The sequence below is a fragment of the Ursus americanus genome, chromosome 29, assembly GCF_024610735.1.
Source record: "Ursus americanus isolate L20-20 chromosome 29, mUrsAme1.1.p, whole genome shotgun sequence".
NCBI lineage: Eukaryota > Metazoa > Chordata > Mammalia > Carnivora > Ursidae > Ursus > Ursus americanus.
Genome location: NC_142155.1, coordinates 31,941,441 through 31,961,130, shown reverse-complemented (window position 1 = coordinate 31,961,130; position 19,690 = coordinate 31,941,441). Strand labels below are relative to the sequence as shown.

General features: G+C 53.3%; 2 protein-coding genes across 3 annotated transcripts; one reads left to right on the top strand and one right to left on the bottom strand.

Moving 5' to 3' along the window:
• The first annotated feature begins 9,419 nt into the window (after positions 1–9,419).
• On the top strand, positions 9,420–15,588 carry HSP90AB1 (heat shock protein 90 alpha family class B member 1). The gene is made up of 12 exons (XM_045801448.2): positions 9,420–9,574; positions 11,028–11,174; positions 11,472–11,678; positions 11,792–11,951; positions 12,103–12,236; positions 12,352–12,660; positions 13,087–13,252; positions 13,655–13,845; positions 13,956–14,103; positions 14,220–14,488; positions 14,776–15,109; positions 15,223–15,588. The coding sequence occupies exons 2-12, from the start codon at positions 11,028–11,030 to the stop codon at positions 15,330–15,332; spliced, it is 2,175 nt and encodes a 724-aa protein (XP_045657404.1). The 5' UTR covers positions 9,420–9,574; the 3' UTR covers positions 15,333–15,588.
• A 249-nt stretch (positions 15,589–15,837) lies between these two features.
• Positions 15,838–19,265, bottom strand: SLC35B2 (solute carrier family 35 member B2). 2 transcript variants are annotated; one of them, XM_045801462.2, is made up of 4 exons: positions 19,128–19,265; positions 18,411–18,604; positions 18,084–18,238; positions 15,838–17,386 (listed from the first exon to the last, which is right to left on the bottom strand). In XM_045801462.2, exons 1-4 carry the CDS (start codon positions 19,136–19,138, stop codon positions 16,448–16,450), a joined length of 1,299 nt encoding a protein of 432 aa, XP_045657418.1. In that variant the 5' UTR covers positions 19,139–19,265; the 3' UTR covers positions 15,838–16,447. The 2 variants fall into 2 exon arrangements, with proteins under 2 accessions (XP_045657418.1, XP_045657426.1); XM_045801470.2 differs by lacking the exon at positions 19,128–19,265 and adding an exon at positions 18,958–19,073.
• Between the last annotated feature and the right edge of the window lie 425 nt (positions 19,266–19,690).

Genomic DNA, 19,690 nt, shown 5'->3' with positions numbered 1-19,690 from the left:
TTCCACGGCTCCCTGTGTCCTCCAACCACAGCTCCATGCCCTAGAGAGGGCAGCAGGATGGCAGCCTGAATCTGGGGGATGAGCATTACCCAGCTGAGCCCTGGCCAGCACTGGGCCTGTGTCCAATGGTGGGGGGGAGGTGAGGGGGGTGGTGGCGTCTTCTTAGCCTCAGAGGGGCTGCAGTGCCCCCTGCTGGGGCCCCAGAGAAGGGACAGGCCTAGAGCCTGGACACCCAGACTGCTGGCTGAGACAGAAAAAAGCCATTTTTTTTCTTTGAGGCTCAATTCCTTCTTTCACAGGACTAGGGGTAGAGATAGTGCTTTGTCTTTCTTTTGTCTTCACTGCCACCCTCACTGTCCTCAGCCCCGGGAATAAACCTGTGAACCCGGTCCACTCCCCCCACCCCACGAACATCCCCTCCCCTGGCTGCACTCCCACACCCCCAGGCAAGAAGAGGCTGCAGCCCCACCGCTGTCCCCTACCTGGCACTCTGCCCTGACACCTGGGGAACATGGGGCCTATGTGTCCTGCCATAGAAACTGGCCCCCCTCCCCCTTTCTTCTCCAGCTCGCCTTGGGAGGGGTGGGATGGTGTGGGACTGTAAGGGGCCTCCACGGAGGGAGTGCTGCTGGATCCCCCTTCGTAGAAATGACTCTTCCTGACTGGAAGTGGGACCAGGGTTCTGGCCACACGCTGACTCTGGCTACAGCCCAGACGGCTCACTAATCCCTGACCCGCAGATAGCTACAAATTGGCACCTCTGTGAGGGCTTTTGTTTCTCAGTTTAATTTAATTGAAGGCTTCAGGCCTCATTAAGAGCTCTTAGCACATTTTTAAGGCTGTTTGATGAGCTCTGAAGTTCTCAGGGGGTAGTTAAGCGTAGCATTGTACGGAGAACTGGACTCCGTGGGCTCCAAGGGTACACTTCAAACCAAGGTATATATCCGAGGCCGGCGGAAAATAAGGTACCCCTTTCCTGTCAGATTCAAAAGCAGGGGTTCCCGGAGTATGTCCCAGTCTTTGCCGTTGCCCTTTGGCACTGAGGCAGAAATAAACCCGTGCTTTTCGCCTTCTCTCCCGCAGCCCCGTCTTGACCTTCCCGTGGTACCCCAGCCTGAGAGTCCTGTTGGGCTCCTTCCTTGGCACCAGCAGCCCCTCAGGGACTCTGTTTCTTCCCTGGGTTCCCTCCAACTGCCTTCCGCCTGCTCTTTCAGGCCTCCAGTCCAGGTGTCCTTCAGTCCATCCCGCACATGGCCACAGAATGGGCCAAAACCAAACGAATACTCTCCAGGGTACGCTGAGCATTTCCTGATTTCCCTCCCCTGCCAACAATGGCAGCCAGTTTACGCAATCCCTTCCCCTTCTGCACCGCAGGGCTTTTGTAACTTGGTGACCCAACGTTCATCATGCCTTCACCGTCCTCCGGCTACCAGACAGAACTCCCGGTTTTCGAGATAGGGTCTACATGCTATTCGTGTTTTCCCTCCTTCGGCTGCGAGTGCCTTACCCGGCTCCCAGGGGTGCTCACGACATTGTCCACCTGACTCCAGCTGTGTGGTGGCGCTCATTTCATTGCCTGTGCTCAAGGGCTAGAGATGGCGTTAAGTAGGTTGGTCTCGACCCCAGCAACGATTTGACAGAGGGAAAATACAGATTATCACATCACTTTTCCTTCTTTCTGTACTCAAATAGCTGTTGGAGGGAAATTACTAGAATATCTTTTCCAAAAATGTTTCTAACGCAAACGCCGAAAATGGGCAGTCTCACCCTCGGTTTCTATTCTCCCGACCTCAAGTCTTCACCTAAAGACGAGCAGTGAGGGCAAGAAAATGTAGCTCCCGGGTCTGCCGCCCGCCCAAGCACAGTGATGGCTCCTGACCCCGGTAGGTGCTCTGAAGGCAACACCACCAGTAGGAGACAGGCCTCTACTTTCCCCCGAGCTCTGCTTCCTGTAAGGTGGGGAAGGGCTGAGCAGGAGAATCAGCTGGCTATCACGGACTCTGCGTGACCTGTGCTGGTCATCTCCTTCCGTGTGACATTTCTGCCTGAAGCATCAGTCTGTGCATTTAGCCGCTGGCCTCCCTGGGGTAGTTACCACTGCAACACAGACATTTCCCTTGTGTTTAGCGTTACATGGATGAATTGTTGGGGCTCTAAACATTTGAGAAGCTTAAGAGCCCCAGTAAAATCACCAGTAATCCTTAAAAAGATAGAAGTCAAGCCACTGGTATAACAAGAACTGGAACACATCTGTATCTGTTCTTTGAGGTGAATATGGAAGGAGCATGGTGAGGTCAGTATCATGGGTGGGGGGCTTGCAGGGAAAACTCCAGTTATGCGGAAAACAAATACTCAGAATGTTAAACTATGATAATGATTCAAAATGGATATGAGCAGAGAAATGCAGAATCATTTTAAAGAGATAGCCCTGCCTTCTGGCCAGCAGGCTCTGCCTGAAACCCGGAGTCTTGACACGCAGAAAGAGTGGTAGGCTGAGGGAAGTTAGCCAGCCGGTAGATCTGGCAGTGAGGCCCATCCGGTCTCCAGGGCAAGCTTGCAGTGGGTGTGGAGATGGGCACCTCACATGAATACAACCCGCGTCCCCCCTCCCCAACCCAGCAGTGCAGTACCCTAGCTGGGCTCCTAGCTCCTGCACAAGACCCCTCGAAGAGGGGAGGTGCTCACTGAGAGCCCTCTATAGCTTTGGCAGCCCTGGTGCTTGCTGTCAATGAGCCAGTTGGCATTCTGGCCCCAGACTACAGGGCAACTGCCAAATGAGTCAGCAGGACCCCACAAAGCGGGGGACCTCTCCAGGACCTGTCTATGGGGTGGGTTCCGATTCAGAGCCTAGGATTCCATCTCGGGCCTGCCAAGTACCAGCTGTGTGACCCCGGGCAAGTCCCATCCTCCCGGCGCAAGTCCTTCTTCTTCAAACGGGGTGACCTATATATATGGACTTGGCTAAGGTGATTTAGGGAGTCTGCGGGAGAGCCTGGATGCAAGAAATGATTACCCTAGAGACACGTGGCACCAAGAATCAATTAGGATGGGCCGCGGCCTAGTGCGCTCCCCCCGTCCCCCATGTAAGCGGCTCGCTGCTCCTCTCCCCAGCTTCAGTCCCCGGAGCCTTGGAGAACCAGACCTCATTTTCCCCCACAGTAGCCACTTCCAGTGCCAGCCGCCCCGCGGGTCCCAGGTTAGCGATTGACAGCCCAGAACTGTCAGAACCGAACCCGACCATGGCTGGGCGCGGGGGGCGGGACCACGGGAGCCGGGGTGGGTGGGGTCTGGTTAGCCCCGCCCCACGGCGGCGGCGGCGGCGGGGGTGGTGACGTCACCTGTCCCGCGTGCTGCGCGGCCGTTCACACCTGACCCCTGCCGAGTGGGAGACCGGATTAGGCGTCTTGAGGCCACCTGCGCTGCCCCTTAAGCCTGGGTGACCTTGAACGAGGCATTTTCCATCTCGGAGCCGCTCGTCTGTAAAGCAAGGGTAGGCACACTCGCGCTGCCTTTCTCTGGGCTATGAAACTCCGGACCGAGGTAGTAACAACTCGCTTTCACCTACCACTCTGGTCCAGCCTCAGTATCTAGTGGCCCCCCGTCTCCCAGTAACCCTATGCGGTGCTGCCCATTGCACTCCAGAAAACTGAAGCTGGAATGGTTGAAGGATGGAAAAATATTTTGTAAACCGCAAAACACCGGGTAAATACAAGTCTCTGCCTGTCTCTCTCTACCCATCAGATAAGCAGAGAGATAGATGGACTCGGAGAGATGGGAGAATTCCCAGATAGTGAAGGGGAGAGAGATACAAGGCCTCCTGTGTGTGACACCATAACGCAAGCCCGGTATACATTCCTCCCTAGCCTTCAAAACGTTGCAGAGAGTTCTCTTGTCATATACCCAAGGATCCCAAGCCTCCCAGGATCTGGAACTCCCATGTGATCCTCCTCAGGTGAAAGTAGCAAAGTCCTTCCTGATGTCTAACCCTAGTCCCTCCTGTTTGTGAGTTCCTCAGCACCCAGTAGCACTACCGCAGCCCTGCCAGTCCCTTATCTGGGTGCAGGTGGACCAGGCAGGCACGGGGCCCAGAAATCCAGTCAGGTGAGAACTGTACATTGGGCAGTGACTTGTGCCTGGGGCGAGTCAGGTGGCAAGCAGAGTAGTTAAGTAGGTCAGGGTTGTTTGTGGTAGAACCCCCCCACCCCCCACCCCTTCCCCTGCCGGTAATTTACTCTGGGCTGAACTGATTTGGCGTTAAGTTTTACCTTAGTCAGGTGGACCTGGGAACACTGAACAATACACAAGACACGAAGGGACACCTGGTGGACGTCATGGCAGGAGCAGGACAATTTAGAGCTGAGTTGACAATGACAGGCAGGACTCAGTCACACCCCGCCTTAGGTCACTAATACTATGCCTTCAGAGAGTCAAGACACACTCATATGTGTATAAATAGATACCATATATATATATATATATATATATATATATATATATATATATATATATATATACACACACACACACCCCTATATATACCCTATATCAAATATACCCTATTTACAATTTCAAAATGGCTTAGATCATAACTCTGGCCTTTTCACTACTCTTCCCTGAGAAAAGTAGTTCTTGTCCATGACTTCAGCCATCAGTCTCTGTCTCCTGAACATTCTTTCTTTGGGGGCGCCTGGGTGGCTCAGTCGTTAGGCGTCTGCCTTCGGCTCGGGCGTGGTCCCGGGGTCCTGGGATCGAGCCCCACATCGGGCTCCTCCGCTATGAGCCTGCTTCTTCCTCTCACACTCCCCCTGCTTGTGTTCCCTCTCTCGCTGGCTGTCTCTCTCTCTGTCGAATAAATAAATAAAATCTTAAAAAAAAAAAATTCTCTCTTTGGTGCCCCATAACATGCCTAAAACAGACCCTTGGTCCCTTCCAACGCAGAGTGGTCCTCCTCCCCTGCCTTCAGGCCTCATGTTCCATCATTCTGCCACAGAAAAGGTGAACACCGTGCCTCTTCCCTACCCCGGTGTGATCTTCCCACTTTCAGCTTTTGCCTTCTCCAAGCTGTGTCCCGTGGAGTCCCCATGTGTTTTTTTCTGTTTCTTTGAGCATCACAATTAACTGGCTTGACTTAATAGATTTAATATATTTAAACTTTTATGCAATAACTAAATAATATATATTTTTCTCAAGCATTTATGGAAACTTTTCACATATTAACCACATCCTAGGTTATAAAAGAAGTCTAAAATACAAAAGAGCCAGTATTAAACACATTGCATTGTATGTCTATAACGTAATTAAAAGATAATATAGGGGCGCCTGGGTGGCTCAGTCTGTTAAGCATCTGCCTTTGGCTCGGGTCATGATCCCGGGGTCCTGGGATCGAGCCCCATATCGGGCTTCCTTCTCAGTGGGGAGCCTGCTTCTCCCTCTCCCTCTGCAGCTCCCCCTGCTTGTTCTCTCTCTGTGTCAAACAAATAAATAAAATCTTTTTTAAAAAGATGATATAAAAATAATTGGAAATGAATACTTTTTTAAAAAGATTTTATTTATTTGAGAGAGAGCGAGCTTGAGAGAGCACAAGTAGGGTGAGGGGCACAGGGAGAAGCCGACTTGCAGGTCCTGGCTGGTGCAGCGTAACAAGAAATAAGAAATACAAGGATTAGAAAGTGAGAAACCAAACTGTCATTGTTCTCAGATGATAGATAGGGTTGTACCTAAAACACAAAAAACAAATTAGAATAATAAGGTAGTTTGCCAAGTTGTGGGACCAATAAACAAAAGTCAATTGCTTTCCAAAGTCTTCAGGAAACTTAAAATGAAGGAAAATTGCCATTGCATCAAAAACAAAAAGTACAGTACTAACAATGAAGTGAGTGAAAGTTGTGAAAGAAATGTCTCATGTCCCAACTGAATGTGGAAACTGAGGCAGAGCTGGAGCCCAGGCTGGCCATGCAGACTGGCTCAATTGTCCAACCTCTCTGAACATCAAGTCCATCGGCCTGTGAGGATGTCAGTGCCAGGTATTCCCCACGGAGGTCAGAGATATAAGCCTCATGGAACCGGGTAGAACCGGAACAGACAGGACCCATCTGGCAGCCACTGAGCTTGGGAAGGGTGCGTGTTCCAAGAGTCAAGGATCCAGAGCTACTCCCCATGCTTACACAATCCCTGAGGTCCTCATGCTTTGGGCTGCTTTATTCATCATTGCCTCTTACCTTGGCAGCCTTCCTGATCCCCTTAAAAGGTCAGTGGTGCAGCCTCATTAGAAGAATTCCCAGCTGAGCAGCCCCTGAGTCTGTGCTCCAAGACTTCGCTCTGCTTTAGCTAGATCAGGGGTAAGTCTTCCCTGTACAAGGTGAGAGACTACATATTTCAGACTGCGCAAGCTACCTGGTCTCTGTGGCGCTATCAGCTCTGCCACTGCAGCATAAAATGAGCCAAAGACAACATGGAAGCAAGCAAGCGGGGCTATGTTTCAGTGAAGCTCTATGAACACAAATTCAAATTTCATGTACTTTTCATATTTTCTTTCTCTTGATTTTTTCAACAGTGTAAAAAATGTGAAAAACATTCTTCCCCATAAGCCATATAAAAACAAGCGACAGGCCCACCAGCTGCAGGCCACAGTTTGTCAGTTCTTGCTTCATCTGGCTACCCTCCAACAACAGAAGGCTGAGTTGGGTCTTTGCGGCCTGGTCAGGAACAAAGGGTATCTTGGGAACAGTGAGCATTCCAAGTGCTGCCGGAAATAGGATTCTGGAGATCTAGGGGGTTTAAGCTGTTTTTAATAGCCTTCAGTGGCTTCCCTCACTCTAAGTTAAGGTCAGGACGCCTTGGCATGGCATTTGTGGCCCTTGGTGACCCGAACCCTGCCAGCAGGGTCACTTTCAGCGCCTCTGCCTCCCTCTGGGGCTCCTAGGCTATGGCCCTTCTGTCAGGGCGGTGCCTTTCCATGCTTTTCCCTCTTCTGGGAATAGATCTGTGCCATGGGCTGGCTAGCCTTAGCCGTAAGCCTGCCCCCTTGCTCAGGCTGAGCTGGGAGTCTCTGATAATTCTCCCACGTTGCTGTGATTCACGCCTGTCCTGCAGCAGCCCCTTGTGGGCTGAAAGCTCCATCTTGTTTATGCATTTTTGCATTCCCAGGCACTTACTGTGGGGGCTTAAGTGAGTGTCAATGAGTGGGAGAAGGCTTCCAGAAGAGGAGGTAGAATTTCTGTGCTAGTACAAGATGTGAAAGCTTCCCATTAGAAGACCCCTGAAAGGTCTCTGATCCTAAGACTGATGACCAGGAGTGACTTCTGCTCTGCCCTGGACTTGGGACCTGGGGGGAGAGACAGCATCTCCACTCCATTTCTGGAGCAAGGAGCAACGGTTGGTGCAACAAAGGCTTTGAGCTGACTGATCTCACTGAAGCCTTGCTGTCCCAGTTCCGAGACTGTGGAGACTCACTTTCACCACTTCACAGGACTGTGGAATGGTGTGAATGCTCTTTGTGAACTAGGGAGATTTTTAATTTGTTAGACCCCTTCTGCCCAGAGGGAGAGAGGGTATGTTGAGGGATGACACACTTCCTTTGAGATTTTGATCAGAAACAGAAACCCTGGGAGAATCCTGGTAACAGCACCCTTCCCAAGCTCATTAACTTCCAGTATCAGGTTTTTCACACACCATAGGAAGGGGAACAGAAGAGTAAGGAGAAATGAAATTGTGGTGGCAGCGGGATGATGAGGTCTGGAGTGTGGGGCAAAGATAAGGAAAGGGAGGGTCCTTTGTTCTCTGGAATTTAACACATGAATAAAGAAAATACAAAGGAAGGAAGATGGGGGCACCAGGGCTGTTGAAGAAGGACTAGGGGTGGTGGTGTTTTTTGGGGGGAAACCCCTCCCCAGCATTCCAGTGGAGGACACTGTGGGCCAGGAAGGCAGCTGATGGACATCTACAAGGTCACAGAGCAGGAAGTGGCCATTCTCTTCCGGAGGGGCTGTGGGTCCGACAGGATTCCTAGATGGCGGCCTTGGATAGACAAGGACAGCTTCCCCTCCAGGAAGGCACGCAATAGGGGCAGAGCCAAGTGAGGTATGGCGTCCCAAAGCTCTTTGGACAGGCTAAGGGTGTGGGGGCTTGGGAGCTCCGGCGCCACAGCTCAACCTCTGGCAGACTGCAGCGGGCTGCCCTCTGGCCAACGTCTTCAAGCGACCTCCAAGACTCCCTGCCACTCTGCAGGGGTCCCTGGAGACCCCCTCCTCCTCCGGTCTGGCAGCTGCAGGAGCGAAAAGGGCGAAAAAAAAAATGAAACCAGACTGAGAAATGGCTCGATGTGCTCACGCAAGGGAGACTCATGTCTCAGTGTTCTACACACGTGGGAGACTGCAGGAGTTGGGGAGGGGTCCCCCTTCCCATCCCCCCGCGGTGGCGAACGCATCCCCAGTCTCTGTTCTCTGAAGGCGGCGCCGGCCCAACCGCCCCTACAGCCCAGGGCCGTGTGATTGATAGGGAAGGGGGGGGTCAATCATTTCCTTTATGCTCCGTCCCACTCCCGAGGGAGTGCCAAGCTAGCTGGGCCTGGCAGGTGGAAAACAGGGTCCCGCCGCTTCCTAGGATAAACAGGATTGGGAGAGCCCACCTGCTCCTCCCCGGAGACCCCGGCAGAGTCGCATGGGTAACACAGCAGCTGCAGAGACGGCCCAGGCCGCAGAAGGCGGGGCGGGGCCTGGAGGAAAGGGGCGGGGCAGGGGCGGGGCCGCCAAGGCGGGTCTGGAAGCTGCTGGAAGTAATCGCAGTACCGCCGTCGTCGCTCCTTCCGCTGGGCGCAGGCAAAGAGTCCCCCTGCCAGCCCAGGCCGGCGCCCTTCCCCCAGCCGGAGCCACGCCCCGCTGCAAAGCCCTGACTCTTCCTCCTGCCTCAGGGAGGGCGGGGATCCGGGGGCTGCCTAAGTTAGACCTAGAATTTCGCACCGTCCCTAAAGAAAACCCCTTCCCCTTATCAGGGCTGTAGGAGTGCGTAGGGCAGATTGTAGCAAAAAAGTCGAACCTGGGAGCCGAGGTCGGAGTGGTTGGCCGCTTCTATCTCCGCCCTCCACCTTTTTAGATGTTCCTCCAGGACAGGACTCTTGGGTTTGGAGGCGCCTGCCTCACAGGTTTATAGGAAGGTCAGTGGCATCCGCGCCCCTATATCCCCCGTTTATGACATACGAGCATTTCCAATCTTTAGCTCTTGGAGAGGGATCATGCCTTGGAATTGTGGAGATGTGGCCACAAAAAGGAATACTTGCGTGTGCTCTTAAGGCGGAGACTGAGAGCTGCTGCTCCCGCCCTTCCCCGCCCCCTCCCCTATTTTGGTCCATGACGTCAAGGTGGGCGGGCAGCGGCAGGTGCGGGGCTGACAGGCAGCCTCCTTTAAGGCGGAGGGATTTGGGGGCGGGCAGCTGGGCTGTGCTTCGCCGTATATAGAGCGGTTGGGGGCGCACAGCAGCTCTCTTGAGTCACCCCCGCGCAGCCCCTTTGCGGAGTCGTAGGCAGACGCAGGCCGTACGCACCGTGGTCTGTAGTGCTTACAGCTTTTTTCCTTTAAGGTAAGATTGGAGTTCCATTCAGATTTTTGTTCCTGGAATGGTCTTTTGAGTTGCTTTCGTTCCTCGTGTCCTTATCAAAGCCTAGATTTTGTTGTGTTGGAGCGGCCCCTGGAATAGGACGACTCCAAATTTCGTTTGAGGGAGGGGGTTCGTGAGTTAGGCTTATTTTTAAATCCGTGTGTGGGTGGGGGGGCTTCCCCGGGGCGGCGACTAGCGGTGGGGGAGATGGGCCGCGAAGTGGGCTTGGGGTAGTGGGCAGCTGCACGTGGTGTCCGCGCCGGTCCGGGACGCTGCCATGTTTGCCTCTCCACTTCCGGACGCGGCTACGGGGCGCCGGAGAGTCCCCAAGGGTGGTGGGTGTGCGCGCTGGACGTGACTCAGCACAGCCTGGTGTTGGCCTGGCTTTGGCATCTGCCCTGTGGGAAGCGTTTTTCAAGTGTTTTCGGTTCTTTTCTGTGAGGTTTTTCAGTGAGGAACGTTTACGGCTGGCTCTGGCCCATGGTGCTTTCTCCCTTCTTCCAGATCTTTCCTGCAGTGTCAGTGTGGGGGAGGGAAGAAGAGGGGGCAGGCTCTGGAAGATTCATGGGCCCTTTCCTCCCCCGCCCCTCCCAGAGAGCTGAGATTGTTCTGGAAGCTTCTGGAGCCCGGCGCCCCGCCCTGGTGCCCGGATGCTGGGGCGAAGGGAGGCTGCGCGGTGGCGCCCCCTCCTCGCGTGGCCCTGGCCGACGCATGTCCGGCAGTGACGAGGGTCTGCCCAGCGGACTACAGCCACCATCTTAGTTGGGTTTGGTTTGGTCCTGTATTGGTCCTGTATTGTAGTCACGTGTGTTCAGGGGGTCACGGTGGAGCTTTTGCTTTTCTCGGCTCTTTGTCTTAGTAGCTTCTAGGGCGGGTATCCACCGGTCTCAGGGGTAATCCTCCTGTGCCCTGAGGCAGCAATCCCACATGTGCTTGTGGGAGATACCCAGTGGGAGAGCCAGTTCCCAATTATTCCTCTTTTAACATGAAATCAGTCACTTTGGGCTATTGTTTTTCCTACCAAAAAGGTAACAGAACTGCAGTCAGTGGTTTTCTCCTTCAAATGCCTGGAGCCCTTTTTGTGTTGGAGCCGCGAACTGCATGTCCAACAAGGTACCCAGTGATGATGAGGCTGTTGGGTCCCATGGACCATTTAAAGTGTTTAGACTCCAAGATACCTTTCCGAAACATTTGACATTGTATATTGTGTTAAAGAAGCTTTTTGAATTTTTCTTTCTAAATTGGGTTCCTCGTAAGGGTATAGGCTGGTATCTTTGAAGAAAACGTTTTACAGTCTTTCAGGAATATGTTTAGTACCCAGCTCAAAGCAGTTTGAAGTAAATCTCTTTGAGTTTTCATTGAGACTGGGATGAACTTGAGTGTTAAATATGGGGCCATGGTGTTCTTTTGTAATTCTTGACCGTTCTTATTTTAGATGCCTGAGGAAGTGCACCATGGAGAGGAGGAGGTGGAGACTTTTGCCTTCCAGGCAGAAATTGCCCAACTCATGTCCCTCATCATCAATACCTTCTATTCTAACAAGGAAATTTTCCTTCGGGAGTTGATCAGTAATGCTTCTGATGTGAGTGCTTTGGGTACCTTCATTTGTGGTATTTGTTTTCAGCATTCAGGAGAAGGGAGAAGAGTGGTTTGGCATTTTGTGGGGCTGCCGTTGGAGGGGATAAAACTGCTACTGTTCTTAGAAGAGTTTGCTTTACTCTGTGGGCATAGTTGGAATATTGTAATTCTAACTGTGATTCTTAAACCTCAGGTTGGGGTGGTAATCACAACTAAGGCTACTTGGACGTGAAAAAGTTTTCTTTTGGATCAAGATGAGCTTTGGGAAGCAGAAATGTAAAATTGAAATTTGTATTTTTAGGCCTTGGACAAGATTCGCTATGAGAGCCTGACAGACCCCTCCAAGTTGGACAGCGGTAAAGAGCTGAAAATTGACATCATCCCCAACCCCCAGGAACGCACCCTGACTCTAGTGGACACAGGCATTGGTATGACCAAAGCGGATCTCATAAATAATTTGGGAACTATCGCGAAGTCTGGAACTAAGGCGTTCATGGAGGCTCTTCAGGTATGTGGTGTTTTAGCTAGACACGCACTGTTCGTTTTTGGGGATATTCTTTGGTTTGGTGTGCTGTTTTGTGTTTTTTTAAACTAGCGTTTGACTTTAAAAACTTTTGGCAGGCTGGTGCAGACATTTCCATGATTGGACAATTTGGCGTTGGCTTTTATTCTGCCTACCTGGTAGCAGAAAAGGTGGTTGTTATCACAAAGCACAATGATGATGAGCAGTATGCCTGGGAGTCTTCTGCTGGGGGCTCCTTCACCGTTCGTGCAGACCATGGTAAGTTGACTTTCTGGTTAAGTTGTGTGGTCTAGAATTCTGGGGAAATCTGTAATAGAGATCTTAAGCATGTTCTTTGTAAAGTAGTTTTTTCGTTACAGTTCTGTATTTCATTTTCTGTCCCTACTGTATCGTGATTGACTTTTCCTAGGTGAGCCCATTGGCCGGGGTACTAAAGTGATCCTCCATCTTAAAGAAGACCAGACAGAATATTTAGAGGAGAGACGTGTCAAAGAAGTGGTGAAGAAGCACTCGCAGTTCATAGGTTATCCCATCACCCTTTATGTGAGTGTGGGCTGGCGATCCTCACACATACCATGTCTGCTGCTCAGGGGAAGGGGATGGGCCCTGGTGTTTCGGTGTTCTGTATTCTGAAACTACGGGTGTTTTGTACTTTCAGTTGGAGAAGGAGCGAGAGAAAGAAATCAGTGATGATGAGGCAGAGGAGGAGAAAGGGGAGAAAGAGGAAGAAGATAAAGATGATGAAGAGAAGCCCAAGATTGAAGATGTGGGCTCAGATGAGGAGGATGATAGTGGGAAGGACAAGAAAAAGAAAACAAAGAAGATTAAGGAGAAATATATTGATCAGGAAGAACTGAACAAGACCAAGCCCATTTGGACCAGAAACCCTGATGACATTACCCAGGAGGAATATGGAGAGTTTTACAAGAGCCTTACTAATGACTGGGAAGACCACTTGGCGGTCAAGGTGAGAAGCCTTCCATGTGGACCCAATAAGAGAAACAGGCAGAAGGGTGCTGCTGGTGGTGGACAAGTGGAACTTGCCCACCTGGTCGGTAGGTGGGAACTGAGTGCCACGGAGCCATGTCCATTCACCTACTGGTGACCCAGGGTGAAGAAAGGACATCCTTCCCAGTGACCTCACTTTGTCTGCATGGCAGGTTCTTGATGGTATTGTTTTCTCATTGCTCGAAGGGTTAGACACAGCTGTCCCAGTTTAGCTTAATTCAGGGTGTGAGAGCTAAATTTGCTCAACAGCTGTCCTAGGGCATCTCTTTTATCCTTGGTTCTTGGGGAAGGTCTTTGTTCTAAACTGTTCATTGAAGTGATGTTGGGAATAAACACCTCTGTCTTGAAGTATACTATTGGTTCGTCTTGGATTTTTTTTTTTCAGCACTTCTCTGTAGAAGGTCAGCTGGAATTCAGGGCACTGCTGTTCATCCCCCGTCGGGCTCCTTTTGACCTCTTTGAGAACAAGAAGAAAAAGAACAACATCAAGCTCTACGTGCGCCGTGTGTTCATCATGGACAGCTGTGATGAGCTGATACCAGAGTATCTCAGTGAGTGCGGGCCTGGTCTCATGTAGCTGGGCACAGGCCGTTGAAGCCCCCTCAGCATTCTCAAGAAAGGGAGGTCTTGGGGTTTTTTTGGTTTTGGGGGGGTTTTTTGAAAATGAAGTCTTTATTGTAGATAACATGGCAAATGAAGGTTTGGTGAGAAAATGGGTCCTATTGAATTTAGATACTCCTATTTTTATTTTTTTAAATATTTTATGTATTTGAGAGAGCACATGAACACAAACGGGGAGCAGTAGGCTCCCCACTGAGCAGGGAGCCCAATGCAGGACTCTGTCCCAGGACCCTGGGATCATGACCTGAGCTGAAGGCAGATGCTTAACTAACAGCCACCAGGTGTCCCTGCCCTGTGTATTTTTAACTCTCTTTCTCCCTGGTTGATTGCAGACTTCATCCGTGGTGTGGTTGACTCCGAGGACCTGCCCCTGAACATCTCCCGAGAAATGCTCCAGCAGAGCAAAATCTTGAAAGTCATTCGCAAAAATATCGTGAAGAAGTGCCTTGAGCTCTTCTCTGAACTGGCAGAAGACAAAGAGAACTATAAGAAATTCTATGAGGCGTTCTCTAAAAACCTTAAGGTAGAGACGCAAAACAGTTACTTAAAACTTATGGTGGACGGTTATTTTTCATTCACATAGAGGGTAACAGATTATTTACAGGTAAAATTGTTTTTTTCCCGCCCTCGAAGCTTGGAATCCATGAGGACTCCACCAACCGGCGCCGCCTCTCTGAGCTGCTGCGCTACCACACGTCCCAGTCTGGGGATGAGATGACGTCTCTGTCCGAGTATGTGTCCCGCATGAAGGAGACCCAGAAGTCCATCTATTACATCACTGGTGCGTTGGAGCCTGGGTCTGATCAAAGCCTCTCGGGTGTGAGGAGGGTAGGGAGGGCATTTGGGCATCCCTGGGAACTGACATTCTGACCTGAGTCACATTCAATAACCCTACAGGTGAGAGCAAGGAGCAGGTTGCCAACTCTGCGTTCGTGGAGCGAGTGCGGAAGCGGGGCTTCGAGGTCGTGTATATGACGGAGCCCATCGACGAGTACTGCGTGCAGCAGCTCAAGGAGTTTGACGGGAAGAGTCTGGTCTCGGTTACCAAGGAGGGCCTAGAGCTGCCTGAGGATGAGGAGGAGAAGAAGAAGATGGAGGAGAGCAAGGCCAAGTTTGAGAACCTCTGCAAACTCATGAAAGAAATCTTGGATAAGAAAGTTGAGAAGGTAAACAATTCTGGGACCTAGGATGTATTTTGTAAACAAGTGCTTTTAGGGCTGCTTCCCTCCTAATCTCGGGGCGCTACGCAATGAGTAGTTGTAAGTAGCCTCGTTGGTTTAGAGCTTGTCTAAACCAGGCAGGTTTAACTTAAGGTTGGTATATCTGTAATATTGGACAAAGGTTTCAGCTTTGCTTGAGTTTCTTCAGAGAATAGAAATTAACATACGGTCATTTAAGCCTGGAAATGGTAACCTGATTTCCTATCAACGTAAGTTTTTGTGGCTGTCCACAGGTGACAATCTCCAACAGGTTAGTGTCTTCACCCTGCTGCATTGTGACTAGCACCTATGGCTGGACGGCCAACATGGAGCGGATCATGAAAGCCCAGGCCCTTCGGGACAACTCTACGATGGGCTATATGATGGCCAAGAAGCACCTGGAGATCAATCCTGACCACCCCATCGTGGAGACACTGAGGCAGAAGGCGGAGGCGGACAAGAACGACAAGGCTGTCAAGGACCTGGTGGTGCTGCTCTTTGAAACGGCTCTGCTGTCTTCTGGCTTCTCACTCGAGGATCCCCAGACTCACTCCAACCGCATCTACCGCATGATCAAGCTAGGCCTGGGTGAGTACCTTTGTTACCAGAGGGCGGGGCAAGGAACCGGGGAGCTGGTCTCACAGGGACAAATTTTGATTTAGTTGGATCAAAGTTCATGTGCCATTTTTTTCTACTTCCAGGCATTGATGAAGACGAAGTGACAGCAGAGGAACCCAGTGCTGCTGTTCCTGATGAGATCCCCCCCCTTGAGGGTGATGAGGATGCCTCTCGCATGGAAGAAGTAGATTAGTCCTACCTGCGGACCTTGTGCCCGCTGTATAGTGTCCCCCTGGCTCCCCAGCAGCCCTGAGTGGCCCTGGTTCACCTGGTTCCCTCTGCCGATGTCTAGTGATTTTTTTTTTTTTCCCTTCTCCTGTCTTTGAGGCAGGAAAGAAGGCCCTCAAGCCCTATCCCTTCTGATATTTGACAAGGGGTTTGGATGTGTATTGTGGTTTTGTTTATTTTGTTGAGATTAAAGTATGCAAATAAAGACACAGTTTTATACAGTTATGCTCTCCTTGTAAAGTGGATGTTATGCTGCCTTCTGAGTTTCCTTAGCTCTATCCCAAGTCGTACCTGCTGTCATTCTGAGGATAGGTATTTCTGGTACAGTGAAAGCTAAGGTCACCTGTAGCCACTTAGCACTTCTGAAGTTCCCCAACATTGACTCTAAAAGGTAGCTTCAAACTAGCACGTATAATATCCTCTTGGTCCCCTTCCTAAAGCATATACTCGAGTGAGCCAAAACACAGGACTTAAGCCCATTGCAATTTAATTTAATAAAATAAAATTATAAGAGCAAAATTACATTTCCAAAGTACCAAAACCTGCAACTGCCTCTTGGAGCAGAGCCTAGGGATCCAGGAGCGGAGAAGGTGGTGTCACTGGGCAGGGCTCTCCCATCCCCCTCCTCCAGCACAGCACCATCTTTCACGGACTCCTGGGAAAGCAGCACTTGGAGCCTACAACACTTGTGCTTTTCTCCCCAGAGTAAGAACCGTAGGTCTCTGGGTGGGCGTCTGCAAGGGTGGGCTACTCAGGGTAGTGGACAAGCACAGGTGAGGTTGGTGGAGCCCACAGGGCAAGACCTCCAGAAATTGGAGGGGGTGGGGGCTTCGGAAGGTGCCTCTGCCTTCTCGGCTCCCCTCCGCACTGAGGCGGGTCCTCAGAATCCCTACTAGAGAACGGGTGACTTAAGGCAAAGGGGAAGGCTGCCTCTTGGACTCAACCCCAACTTGCGGAGCTGGTTGGTGATACTGAGAAAAAAACCTGCATTCTTCCCCCGAGCCAGCCGCCTCAAAAGTTACAGTAGGAGAGGGAAACTGGCGTGGTGAGGGTCTTGTTCCACTCCAGCCCTCAGGCCCCTCAAACTTTCTGCACCGGAGACTCGACAGGCACAGCCTTCTTGCCCCGCTGCTTTAGGCGGCCCCGGGCATAGACTCTGAGCAGGAGGGCAGCAAAGACCACAGCCACCCCCAGACCCCCCACCACAGTGACAGTGTGGCCATAAAGAAGGCAGGAGAGGAGGATGGCGAAGGCCTGGCGGAGGGTCATGATGATGGTGAAGATGGCGGCCCCGAACTGCCCGATGGTGTAGAAGATGAAGAGCTGGCCGCACGCGGAGCAGACCGAGAGCAGCAGGGCGTGCGCGGCGAATTCACTGTGTCGCCCCATGAAGCGGGTTCCCTCCAGGAGGGCCCCCTGCTCCAGCAGGGAGCCCACCGTGAAGAGGCAGGAGAAGAAGTTGACCCCGAACATCATCTGCACCGAAGACATCTTATAGGCAAACAGGGCGTCCTGCCAGTTGGAGGTAAAGCTGTCGAAGGCAATGTAGCCTGCCAGCAGGATGAGGCCCGACAGCGTGGTGGCCGGGGAGCTGCGGGGCTCCGGTCCGCTGGACAGCAGAAACATGCTGACCCCGATGGAGATGAGGCCGGCTGTCAGGTATTCCCAGTGTTCATAGCTGCGCCGAGACACCAACTTGCCCATCAGCATGACCGGGATCACCTTGGAGGCCTTGGCCAGCACCTGGGTGGGGAAGCTGACGAACTTGAGCGCTTCGTACTGACACCAGCTGCTAAGCACATTGGACAGGCTGGCAAAGGAGTAGCGGTACATGGGGGCCCCGTGGCGGGGCTGCTTGCAGAGGGTGCAGTAGACGCCGGCGACCACCAGCGCCAGCACGCGGTTCATTAGCACCAGGAACTGGGAGTCCGTGAAGCGCTCGCCGGGCGATGTGGCGGTAGCCCCATAGCTGCGGGTCATCACTCTTTCCTGCAGCACTCCCCAAGTCAGATAGGACACCTGGGCGGGGGAGGACGAGGACAGGGGAGAAGAGATGCAAGAGAAGGGAAAGGGGTAAAAAAGCATCCGGACAACTTCCCTCTCCTCAGGTATCTAAATGATTTAAAGGACAGCAGACGTATTTTGGTCCCTCCATAGTAACTCGTCTCCCCTCCCAAGCTTGCATTCACCTTGGAGAGAATCCAGTGTGTGTGAAGACCCTGTGCGCCCCACACAAGGGGCTGTTAAAGCCGACTCCATCCCAGGTATCTTCCTATCTATTCTCAGTCAATTCAGGGAGTTAAAAGATGGGACACCTGTTAGGTCAGCATGTGGACAGGTAGCAGTGCGCACGCCCAAGTGCCGAGAGCTCAGCATCTTAGCTCCTTCTCACATGTAGCGGGGAAGGCTGAAGGGCTTCCCCAAACTTCGATCAGTGGGTTAACACTACATGAGACACATCATCGCAAGGGGGAAGTGCAGGAGCAGCACAAAAGACATCACAGAAAAGAGGGTAAGAGGAAAGAAGGAAGGAAAAGACAGCACGTCCTCCAACCACTTCTAAGAAGATGATGGTACAGTGCACCCTTGGGAGGAGGGGCCACGTAACACACTAGCCAGGGAACTGTTGGGACTGGTAGGGTGAAAACTTCGGTTCCGCGCAGTCCCTGTGCACCGGGACCCCACCCAGGAAGAGAAGCAGCGCCCGCCTACCTACCTGCAGCCCCGCACCACAGAAGAGCAGCTTCAGGGCCTGCCAAGTGGGAGTGGTCTCTGCCGGCTCCGACCGGGAAGCCAGAGGAACCTCGTCAGAGGCCTTGGGCTCGTTGCCAAACACACAAGTTTTCACCAGGGGGAAGCAGAGACCCCTGCCTAAAAAAAGGCACACAAGGTCCAGACCTCATCTTCCCCAGAGCAGCCAGCTACCCCGCTGCCGGGCCTGCAGGTCCCCCTCCCTCCCTTTCCAAGCCACACCCCTATTTGGACTGCTAGTCAGCACTCATAAAACGGACCTAGCACACCAACCCACCCTTAGCGCACACACCTGTCTCCAGGTAGTTCTTCCGCCTGAAGTACTGCACCATCAGGTAGCCGGGAACCATAAAGCTGGCGTAGCCTGCAGCATTCACCAAAAACCGGAAGAACCAAAGCTGCGTCCATGACTCTGGAGGGGCTTCGGGGGTCTCCCCACCTGCGCCCAGGGAGGGGAGCGCAGCCAGCACCACCACTGCCCACCACCTGCGGGGACAGCGGACGTAAGGGTTAGGGTGCAGTTCCTCATCCACTCGGCCCTCCAGAGGGGACTACACTGGAGAAGGGCCCGGAGTCTCCCCGCCCCCCTCAGCGGCAGCCCAGCCCGGACAAAGAGCCTCTCTCTCTCCTGGGGCGGGGGGGACGGGGGGCGGCGCGGGCCAAGCAGGGCTCCCTCCCTCCCCGGGGGCGGACCCGCCCCTCTGACCACACAGGTTCCCTCTGTTCCCTCCAGCGCTCGCCGGCCGCTTTGGCCACAGGCGGCGCCCCCTCCTCCCACCCCGCCTTCCAGGATCCGGGAGCGCCAGGGTTCCCAACTCCTCCGCCCGACACTCCCGGACCCTCGCCAGGAGCACGAGTCCGCGCCGCGCCTCCCTCCCTGCCGGCTCCGGGCCCCGCGGGCCGGCCGCCCAGCAGCTGGGACCCCACCCGGCCCCTCCGTGCCCAGCAGCGGCAGTCACGTGGCCCGGGGGCTCGGTCACGTGGGCCCGCCGCTCCCCTAGCCCCGCACCTGGCGTCCATGGTCCGGGCCGCGTGGGGCGGAGGGGGGCCGGGGAATGCGGTCCCCGGGCCGCGCTCTCCCTCCGCTTCCGACGCGGCCTCCAGCAGCGGCCAGTGAGCGAGCGGCTAGCGGAAGTGCCGCGCTCTTCCCGCCTCCCTCCCCGCGGCCGCCCCTCCGCCCCCAGCCGCGACCACGCAGCGCCCCGGGCCGCCGGCGGGCCACAGCGCCCCCGCGTGGCCCGGAGGGAGACGCGGCTCGGGAGCCGGGCGCCGGGCTGCCCCGGACGGGGCGCGGGGAGGCGGGGAGCCCCCAGGCCGCGCACCCCGACCCCGCTTCGCCTTGGCCCTTAGCTCTCACAACCAACCCGGGAGGTGGTGGTGCCCCCTGCCGTCTTGGGACGGGGACATTGTGGTTCTGCGTCCCAAGCACTTCCTCTTACGTTACCCCTTTCCCATTTTCTGACAGGAAGCTCTCTCCTTCCTTTCTCCGCTGGGCTGCAGTTCTGTCCACCAACCACCCATGACCTTCGAGGCTCTGCATGACCTGGCCCCTCCACCTCGCCCACTCACCCA